Source organism: Meleagris gallopavo, chromosome 10 (assembly GCF_905368555.1).
Source record: "Meleagris gallopavo chromosome 10, MGAL_WU_HG_1.1, whole genome shotgun sequence".
In the NCBI taxonomy this organism is placed as follows: Eukaryota; Metazoa; Chordata; class Aves; order Galliformes; family Phasianidae; genus Meleagris; species Meleagris gallopavo.
In genome coordinates, this window is record NC_139413.1 from 19,769,030 (window position 1) to 19,779,207 (window position 10,178).

General features: G+C 63.9%; 2 protein-coding genes across 13 annotated transcripts in view; both read left to right on the forward strand.

The window, feature by feature from the left end:
- ST3GAL3 (ST3 beta-galactoside alpha-2,3-sialyltransferase 3) overlaps positions 1–3,603 on the forward strand; it is a 147,161-nt gene extending 143,558 nt beyond the window's left edge. For all 10 annotated transcript variants that reach the window (XM_085231243.1, XM_085231245.1, XM_085231248.1 and 7 more), the window contains one exon: positions 280–3,603. In XM_085231243.1, coding sequence (XP_085087369.1) covers positions 280–369 — 90 coding nt within the window. In that variant the 3' untranslated portion in view covers positions 370–3,603. The remainder of the gene's footprint in view (positions 1–279) is intronic.
- A 1,349-nt stretch (positions 3,604–4,952) lies between these two features.
- Positions 4,953–10,112, forward strand: ARTN (artemin). 3 transcript variants are annotated; one of them, XM_085231259.1, is made up of 4 exons: positions 4,953–5,426; positions 8,669–8,739; positions 8,839–9,016; positions 9,169–10,112. In XM_085231259.1, exons 2-4 carry the CDS (start codon positions 8,674–8,676, stop codon positions 9,606–9,608), a joined length of 684 nt encoding a protein of 227 aa, XP_085087385.1. In that variant the 5' UTR covers positions 4,953–5,426; positions 8,669–8,673; the 3' UTR covers positions 9,609–10,112. The 3 variants fall into 3 exon arrangements, with proteins under 3 accessions (XP_085087385.1, XP_085087382.1, XP_085087384.1); XM_085231256.1 differs by having other exon boundaries at positions 5,052–6,306; XM_085231258.1 differs by having other exon boundaries at positions 5,089–6,306; positions 9,172–10,112.
- Positions 10,113–10,178: the final 66 nt, after the last annotated feature.

Here is a 10,178-nt window from a genome sequence, read left to right on the forward strand (position 1 = left end):
GACACGTGTTGATATGTCTGCCCAAGGTGAAGGTACCTGAGATGCCCAGATCTCACAATGTCAAAAAGGTTCACCCAACCCCTGCCTCAGATACACACGTCTGACTGCTGGCTTTATCTGCTTTTGATCAGAGAAGGTCCTTGGACTGCAGGGACTCTTCTGGTGGCACCAGGGCCTGTATCCTTGCCCTGCCCCAGCTGAAGCCTCCCACAATGTGGGGTGCAAGAGCACACATGGCTAGGATAGCTGGTGACCTCTGTCTTTCCCATTTCCTTCTAGTCCTGGACGCACAACATCCAACGGGAAAAGGAGTTCCTGAGGAAGCTGGTGAAAGCCCGAGTCATCACGGACCTGACCAGTGGGATCTGAGTGGCTGCAGCCCCTGCCTCAAAGGGAGGAGAGGAAGACACACGCTGCGGCTCCGGAAGCAGGCACTGGCAGCCCCCTACAAGAATCCCACTTCCCTGGAGACACACAGAGATGCCCAGGTGCTCTGGGAAGGCCCTCTCGCATCGCTGGGCTGCAGGAGGGTTGCATCTGCTGCCTCCAGTTCTGGGTCTGGCAGGAGGCGGGCAAGGGGCTGAGTAGGCAGTTCTTGAACTCTACATCACAGATGCATCTTCTGTGTCCAGAATTAAACAGGAAAGACTCAGGAGAGAGAGGAAAGGTTTGTGAGTAAAGCGATTTGTGCCAAATGGGAGGTGACGCTGCTCCGAGGCAGCAGTGCCTGAATGTACAAAGTATTATTTTTTAAAAGAAACTCTGCTGAAATCATCCTAGAATTACCAAGGTGCAAAGCAAAGTCTGCTTGTGCACAGCCCTACGGAAAGCTCGGCCTCTCCACGCTCCATCTGCATTCTCACTGCCCTCAGACCTTTCCCCAGGAAAACAAATCCGTCCAAAACGTCAGTGTTGTTGGTGCTGCTATAATTTAAAGGGAGGTTGGCTTTCCCTCGTTCTCCACTTGGAGCTTCTCATTGGAGATGAGCACGGGTTTGTTTTTCTGCACTTTTCCTCGCTTCCTACGTAGAAGCGGCAGCAGCAGCCACTTCACTTGGCTGCGTTTTCCATAGCTGTTTGCTCTGCCCTGACTCTGGAACTGGTGGCTCTCTGCCTGCAACAGACCCACCATCCTGCCCGTCACAGCACTGCGGAGCCCACCTCGTGCTCAGGGCTGTCAGGTCCGTGCTTGCTGTGCAGAGCCCTCGTGGAGTCCGTGCAGATCGGTGTCACCATTTCTGGACAGCATCCTGCTTTTTTTTGTGGGGGAGATCAGTGGTTTGTTTTTTGGAAGGAGGTCAGATGCTGCGTGTGGATCTGAAGCTTTGCATATGAAGAGCAGGCCACCGAAGATGTTTTATGTTCCGGACTCGATCATGTTCCCTATTTAAGTGACTTGTGACCTCAGCAATGATGGAGCGTGCTGGCAAGTGTGGGGGCCTGCTGGGAACCCTTGCCTTCTACTTGGCCCCTGCTCACTTCATGTCCAAGCTCCTCCCGTGCTGCTCAAGCACTGCTGCTCCTCCTGCTCTCAGGAGCACGTCCCTTCCTTTGCTGTCTTGGTCCCAAGATGCAGTATTTGCACATTTGATCTGTGTACGTATTTCAGAGGAGCTGGAATAAACTGAGCGTCGTGGCTGAGTGCAAGGACAGCGGGATGATCTCGTCCACCTGGAGAGCGTGGGCAGGAGGGAAACTGTGGTGTACCCTCTGAGCCACGTCCCTGTGTCAAGGCCACCTCTGGGATTGGTGGAGGTGATCCTGCAGGGATGCTGGCTGGGTCATGGTGCTGTATCTGGCATAGTCCAAGGACTGCAGCTTGCATTGCTCTAAGCTGAAGGGAGAACGTGTCCCCGGTATGAACAGGAGATGCTAGAGAAGGGCTTGCGTGGGCCTCTTTCCTACTGACTTGCCAGGGCTAAGACTCAGGGGTGTGCAGGAGAGGAAGGTGGTGACCCTGGGATTACAAGCTGCAGGAAGCAGAGGGATGCTGGGAGTTTCTCCCTTCCATTCTCCTTCCAGTTTCCCTACTCCTGTCCCCTTCCCCTGCCAGTCAGGCACTCCCTGCTGCCTCAGGTACATGCTTGTCCCAGGATGCTCCATGCCCAAAAGCCCAAAAAGATGGGTTTTCCAGCAGATTTGGAGCATCTGCTGTGGCAGATAACTCACTTGGGTATTCTCCCTGCCTTAGCAATTCGTATGTGGCAGCCTGGGCCCAGGAACCATCAGCAGCAGAGGCTCTGCCACAGCAACAGTGCAGGGGCCTGGGCTGGACCTGGCTCTGAGCTGGACCCTAATGCTTGAACTGAGTCTTCAGCTGCTGTGAGAGCCCCAGGGTGGGTGCTGGGCCCCATCCACGTGCTGCAGGAGCTGAGATGCCAGAGAGCAGGGAGCTGCAGCCAGGAGGAGGGTGAAGAGCCTTCGGTGTCAGTGCTGGGCTCCCCACTACCACCAGAGGTGCTGTGGAGGGAGCCCCATGGAGACCTGTGATAGCATCAGTTTGATTCAGTTGGTTTTATTGAACACTACAAAGCTGTAGGGCACCATTATGTTCCAACTCGCTGACTCCAGGCCCATGGAGGAAGCTCCACTTTCCCTGCCATCCCAGCTCCCCACCATGCCTAGGGACAGGTCCTGATGGGAAGCTGTGCCTGCTGCTGGGGAGGCGACTGTGGGCACCCTGGTAGGGCACCCACGAGCTGAGCACATGGCCCAGGGCCGCCTGCAAGAAGAAGGAGAGAAGATGGAGGTGCCAGAGGACCACAGTTCTCTCCATCTCTCTGTCTCATTGACATTGGTGAGATGAGCGCAGCCACAGAACATCCTCTGGCCAGGCCCTGAGGATGCTGCTGGCACATTCCACCTCCCATCCAGGAGTTTCACTCCTGGCAGCTGCTCCTTTGGCTGTCTCCTCGTGTGCACCTGCAGCCACCTCCCGCCTTCCAAAACGCAGCAGTCCTGCCAGCTCAGAGCGGTGCATGGGTCAGGGCAGGGTCAGTGGGACGGATGCGAGTCTCGGCCTCTCCCTCACCATGACTCACCTTTTTCAGCTCGGATAGGAGAGCCCAGGGGAATTCTCCAAGGCCTAAATATAGAGCGGGGTTGCCTAACAGCTCTGCCACGCTGCCGTGCAGAAAGGCCATTGGGGTGGCAGGGAATCTGCCAGGGGAGATGCCGGGACTGGGGAAGCCCCATGCCAGCGGCTGTGGCTGTGCTGCTGGTGCAGGGCCGGGCTGGGGGCTGCATCGGGGCCGGAGCCTGGTCCTGTGGTGCAGGCCATGCAGCCACCTCCCAGTTCTGGGCTCCTCTGCAGCCCGAGGTGACACAGGGACCTGCTCCAAGTGCTGTGAGCTCGCCGGTACTGTGCCACACTGAGGTACAAGAACTCGATGAGTTTTTAAAACTAGTTTTAGTTTCTGCAGGTTTGGGGGTTTTGGGTTTTTTTTTTTGTTTGTGTTGTTTTTTTGTTTTGTTTTGTTTTGTTTTGTTTTGTTTTTAATTTCCCCTCTAGGCAGGGAGGTGGAAGTCTCGCAGGCTTTTCAAGCCGGCTTATGTCACATCAATTCAGTCATATCACAGAAGCAATAAAGCTATCAAACAAGCTCCAGTGGCCTCTTTCTTCTGCTGCCTGTGGCAGGCAGAGGGATTCCCCGGCTTAGGCTGCACCTATTGCCTTCACTGCTACCTCCTCCTCCTGCCTTGTGACTGAGGTATAGGAGAGGACTCAAAATTGTGGCACATCATGTATATTTCAAGGCTATTTGGTGTCCCAGCTGCCGCAGTCCTCCAGCCTCTTTGGGTCTCCTCATGTTGGGGCTGCTCCCAGCCATGCAGCCGTAGGGCTGGGTGCAGCCATAGGGCAGGTGTCCAGCCCACTGACCTTCTCACCGCAGCAGTGTCCAGGAAGGAAGCAGTTTAGGAAGCCGGGGGCCGATCTTGTGACCGACTCCAACACCTGCCAGGGCCCAGAGGGAGGATATGACCCCTCCTGCAAGCCCTGGCAGTTCTGGGGAGCTTCCAGAGCCATGGGACAAGTCTCATTGCTTGGGGCGGCCGCTTCCAAGTGGGTGACAGGTCTGCCAGATGGAGGCGGTGGCTTCCTGCCAGCACTGGTGGGACAGTGCAGGGACAGCCGGCTCCCAGTGTGTGGCCGCAGGTTACAGATCCCTTCCAGTGAGGAGATGCACAGATCGTTCCTTCCTGTTCTGCTCCTCCTGGCCATATAAGCGGAGCCACTGCTGCCACAAGCCTGGGGCAGCCCAGATGTGCTCCCAGGAGCACAGAGCCTGAGAGCGGGGCGTGTGGGGACAGCCAGGTTGGCAGAAACAGATGCTGCTGGTAGCAGACGTCCCCAGAAAAGCCACGTCACCACCAGATAGGGACGATGCAAGCATCCCGTCCATCTGCGTCACAGCTCTCTGCCACATGTGTTCTGTCACATCGCATCATCTGCTGGAGCACGTCAACCCCATCTGCCTCATGCACGGGTGGCACCTGCAGGGACAGATGTCAGAGCAGACTGGGGCCATGAGGACAGCCCCAGCCCTGCAGGGCCGACGTAGCAGTGACTTGGAGGCAGCTACTGGCAGCAGCTGGGATTTGGGCACAATGCTGGGAAGTGCCACTCCCTGCCACTAGGGTGTCACCTGGGCTGCGAGTGACATTTCCAGGGGTTGAGCAGGGAGCCAGGACCCCTGGTTTCTGGGATATCAGCCACAAAGGGACAGGAGAGGACAGAGGCTGGATGCTGCCATCCTGTTACAAGGGACACCATGGGCACCGTAAAGGTTCACTGGGCACCCCTCTGTTCTACGCCCATCTCATGGGCATCTCCCCAGTGTGGACACAGCTCTTGCCCTACAGACACAGCCAGGCATCCCAGGGCATAGCATGCCACTCGTGAGCACCATTTCCAAGTGGGCGTACCCATCACCCCACTCTCCATCCCTGCAAAGCGGAGCAACCCATTCCCTGTCCCTCATCCCATAGGGATGCTCCTGTACCCCCAACCCTGCTAAGAGGCAGCGGACCCCCGCCACAGGCTGGAGGCAGCACCTCCGTGCCCTGTACCGCGTGGCCGCCGGCAGCAGGGACAGCTTAGCCCTCACACTGCCCGACAGGTGATGCCGCAGGAGGGAGCGGAGCTGTCATCCCCGCACGGGATAATCCGAGCAGACGAGGCCGGGGCCGGGCTGCGTCCCATCGGCCCGCTCCGTCCCGGGGAGCACGTGTGAAGCGGGGCCGAGCGGAGGCGGCCCTGGGATTTGGCACGTTCGCAAGGAGCACTCGAGAGCCACGGGATGGACGTGGAGGGCCCTGGGCGGTGACGTAAGGACTCGCACGGGCTCGGCTCGGCTCGCCAGCCGGCCCTCATGTCCCCCGGGCCTGCGGCGGCCCCGGCGGAGGGAGGCAGGGAGCGGGCGGAGGTAAGGGCCCGCGGGCAGGCGGACTCCTCCTCCGGACGCGCACGCGAGGCACAAGGTGGCCCGAGGTGGCTCGGGTGCGTGGGACGCGCCGTAGGGACGGTCCCCGCTTGCTCCCCCCCGAACCGACGAGCCGCCCCTCCCGAGGGGTCCCCGAGTGCGAGGGACCCCCGCGGGGCTGCTGAGAGTGAGGGGGATCCGCGGGACTGCCCCCAACACCGTGGGGCTGCGGCCACCCCACGCGCGGGGCTCGGTCCCCACCTCCCGCAGCGCCAGGGGAAGGGCTGAGTTTTGTCCCCGGGCTGTCCGTGCGTCCGTGCCGCTGGCAACGCGCAGTCGAGGCGTCCGTCTGGCGGTCCGTCCTGAGGGGCTCCGTCTGCCCGGTGGTCCCAGCGGGTCCCGGTGCCGGCGCCGGCGCGGTGCGAGTCTCCCTCCGAGCTCGGGAGCTGTGCGGATCCCGGTACCGATGCGGGGTGCGACTCCTGCCACTGGCGGGGTCTCGTCCGGCGCGGGTCGGGGTCCCGGTGCCGGTCGAGGCGCGGTGCCGGTGCCCGCCCCGCCGGTCAGGTGACGGCCGCTGGAATTTGACACCGGCGGCTGCGGCGGGAGAGGGATGGAGCCGCCGCTACCCCGCACTGCGCGCCCGCCCGCCGGGCCCGGCACCGCACCGCGAAGCGCAGCGGGACCCGCGTCGCGATCTCCGAGGCGCAGCGGGAGCGACACGGCGAGCGGCGGCGGGAGTCGGTGCCGGTGTCGGCGGGGCAGCGCCGGCCCCCGCCCGCGCCCCGCCCCGGCGCGGCGGCGGCGGGCGGCGGGGGGCGGCGGGGAGCGGAGGCGATGCGGGGCGGCGGCGGCCCGGGGGATGGTCCCCGCCGCGGGCACGGTGAGTGCGGGCCGGGGGGCGGGCGGCAGCGTCCGTCCCAGCCTGCCGGCAGCGGCGCTGCGGGAACACCGGGGCGGAGGGAGGGTGGGGGGGGGGAGCCGCTCCGCCGCCCGCCCCGACCGGCAAAACCCGCGGAGAGGCGAGAGAGGCTCGGACCTCCGGGCAGGTCCCTGCCGGACGGCTCCCGCGGCTGACCGATCCCCGGCCCCGCGGCCGGAGGCGCTCGGGAGCCGCGGCGGGGAACGGGGCTCAGTGCCCGGGCCGGGGAGAGGCCGGGACCCCTCTGCGAGTGGCCGGGGCACGGGGCCGGGCTCAGCCCGCCGGGCACATCGGGCAACCCGGGGTCAGCCGGTACCGGCGGGCGGTCACGGAGCGGGGCAGTTCCCGCTGTGACCGCACGTCCCGTAGTGCCGGTGGGAGCACCGGGACGCGGGGCCCGGCGCTGCCCGCGGGTCGGCGGGTCCGCTTCCACGCGGCCCGTGGTCCCACGTGTCCGGCCCCGGCCTCCCCCGGACCTGCGGACAGGTGCCAGCCCCGCGTCGACCCCGAGCAGCCCCCGGGATGCCTGGACGCGCGCTCCCGGCGCTGGGGCTCCCCGGCGTGGGCGGCGAGAGGTGCGCAGCCCCGGGGGTGGGACGCGTGTTGGGGGGGACAGGCTGAATCGAGCGAGGGTCGCTCTGATCCCGACCTGGGAAGAGCTGCGGAACCCATTAGCCGCCGCGGCTCTTCCAGCCGTGCCGGAGGCAGCTCCCACCCGGTCCGCCGTCAGACAGCCGGGGCTGCGGGGCTGCCATCGTCTTGCGCTGCCCAGGAGCCTGGCTGAGCCCTGCCCGCGCTCCTCACGAGAGTGCGGAGCAAACGCGGGCCGCCGCGGGGAGCGACCTTCTCCCTCCCGCTCCGCTCGGCGGATTCCGGGGCCGTGCTGCCGCCGGATGGGAGAAGCCTGAACTGCAGCCCGGCTCCGCCGCACGCCCGTTCCCTCTCCCGGGGCAGATGCTCCCGCTCGGACCGGGGCGGCAGAGCGCGTTACATCGCCGGCGGTGCGCCGCTCCCGACGGGGCGGGCGGTGCTCGGGCCGGGCCGGGGCCGAAGGGACGGCAGCCCCGCACCGTGGGCCCCAAGGCTGTGTCACCGCCTGGCTCCGGGCCCGCCGCTTGCGAGGGCCCCCGTCCCGTGCCGATGTGCTGCTGGGGCTGAGGGGCCTCGGCGGGGTGGCAGGACAGGGACGGGGGCCCAGGTTCCTCCCGACGGGGCCACGGGACCCTCGCATGGCCCCTCTGGGGGTGCTGGCCTGGGAAAACCATGACCTGGCAGCAGTGGCTGGCAAGGGGCCACGGGCCGCCATGGGAGCAACATGCTGCGTGGGTCGTGCTTGGCCAGGCTGCGGCTACAGCGGGGGCCCGCTGCCAGCCCTGCCCGGTGCTCGGACCCCAGAGTGGGTTGGAGGCCTGGTAGTGCCCATGGCAGCCCCTCAGCATGACACGGCTCAGTGCCACCCATGCAGCATTGGAGCCTGGGGCCCGGTGAGCATCTCCTCAAGGACTTGGGGGAGTTTATCTCTCCACCCCGGTAGCGCTCTGCCTGCTTCTACCCATCCTTAGGCCAGCAACTCTCTCTGCAGCATCCCATCCCAATGCTTCTCCACCACGGAACACTGGGGGGAAAGCCAAGGGGAAGTCCTTGTCGCAGGATGCCAACGAGCTTCAAGGGAACAGCCCTGTCCCTGTGTAGTGGGGTCAGCAGACAGTGGGTGGGAGTTGAAATGGCCTTGGAGAGAGCAGTGTGCTGAAGTGCTGTGTCCCCGTGGGACCCACCCATCCCACCCTTCAGTGCGCTGCTCTGGGCTGTGTGCCTCAGCTTTCAGGCAGCATGGCAAGAAGGCAGCATGGGTCTTGGAGGTGGCTGCACCAGGGGACTCTGCTAATGGATTTGGAGCTCCCAGGGTCAAGCTCCCACTGCCAGAAAGAAAAACATTCCCAGGGAAGAGCCATGGAAAAAGGGCCCCCCCTCTATGGCTCTCCCAGCCACTGACTTACAGAGCAGCCTGGCATCTCAGGCTGCTCATGTGAGGAGCCAGCCTGCATCCTCCCAAGGAGAGGTGCTGGGCAAAGGTCCTTCTGCCAGCATCCCCAGGGAGAGGTGCACAGGAGATGTGGGTGTGTAGCCATGAGGATGGGACACATTGTGGGGCACTAGGTGATAAGGGAGGGGATGGCATGCTTGGTAGAACAAAGGTGTGCCAGCTGCTGGGCCAGCTCGATGGCCTCTCTGGGCTGCCACCAGTATCTGGGCGGGCAGGGGTGGGTGCTGCCAGCATCCACTTCATTCCCACTGCACTGACACTGACACACTGTGCTTGCAGCCAGCATGGAGCAGCAAGCAGGACCACCAAAGCCAAGACCTGCAGGACCCAGCACACATCCACAGCCCAAGGTGAGCCCACGCCTGGCTGCCCATGGTGATTGGGACCCCCTGCTCCCGTCTGCATCCTTGAGGCTGGCACTCACCCCACCACGCTCTGCTGTGTTGCAGGAGGGGATGCTCTGGGGGGTCCTCGCCATCATGTCACTGCTGGCCGGGCTGGCAGCGGGCACCGTGCGGATCCCGCACTGCAATGAGACGCTGGATGCAGCCCCCACACCGCGGGGCATGGCCACTGCCAGCGTGGAGGACAGCGTGGAGGTGCCGCTCGCCTGGAACCAGCTGCACGGTGCGTGTGGGGGTCAGCCACCCCGGGGCTTGGGCACGGTAGCATGTCCATGCTGGGCACGGTGGCCCTGAGCACGGGCGGTCACTGTAGGGGATGGGGGGGCTCGCTGGTGCTGGGAGTGCAGCAGCTGACGGTGCTGTCCCGCTGGCCAGCAGGTGACAACGTGACGACGGGAGCCCCAGGTGGCGTGGAGCTGGCAGAGGACCTGCTGCTGCGTGCCGAGCGCTCGCCACTAGGCACCGGCAAAGCCAAGAAGGGCCAGCGGAAACCTTCGCGTGGCGCCCGGGGGCGCAACTGCCACATCCGCAACCTGATGGTGAAGGTGCGCGACCTGGGGCTGGGCTTCAACTCGGACGAGATCGTGCTCTTCAAGTACTGCAGCGGGTCGTGCCATCGGGCGCGCAGCAACTACGATCTGACGCTGGGCAGCCTGCTGCGGCAGCAGCTCATCGTGCCGGGGCCGCAGGAGCGTGTGCTCAGCCACCCCTGCTGCCGGCCCACGCGCTACGAGGCCGTGTCCTTCATGGATGTGCAGAACACGTGGCAGACGGTGGAGAAGCTCTCGGCAGCCGAGTGCAGCTGCATCGGTTGATGGGGAGGTGCCGGCTCGGCCTCGGCTCGACGCACGCTACCGATCCCCAGCCTGGAGGGAGGCAGAAGGGTGGTCCCGGTGTGACACGGCCACGAGGGACCGAGGTGACATGGCTGTTACAGAGGGGGGGTTCTGCAACCGAATTCCTCCGCTCAGTGCCAAGCAGAGAGCCGGGGAGTGCGCCCCGACCTGGGAGAGATGGAGGGGATGGAGCATCCCTATGCTGGACTGCTGCTCTCACATCTCCGCAAGCATCGGAGGGGATGGGAGTGGGGCAGGGAGGGGCAGCCAGGAGGGCTCCCTGAGAACAGGGGCCAACGTGCAGCAGCATGGGGAGACGCCCAACCCCAGCCCTGGGTCCCTGCCCAGCTCCGAGGGTCCCCGCAGCGCTGCGGCACTCAACTATTTATTGCTCTAAGTTATTTATTTATTGTTCTCGAGCGGCAGCTCCTATTTATGACTTTGGGCCCGCGGGGCCGGGTGTAACACAACCCCAGCGCTGATGCGAAGCCCCGGCCTCGGGCTCCTCGTGCCCGCAGCGTTTTTTGTTTTCGTTTGGGTTTTCTATTA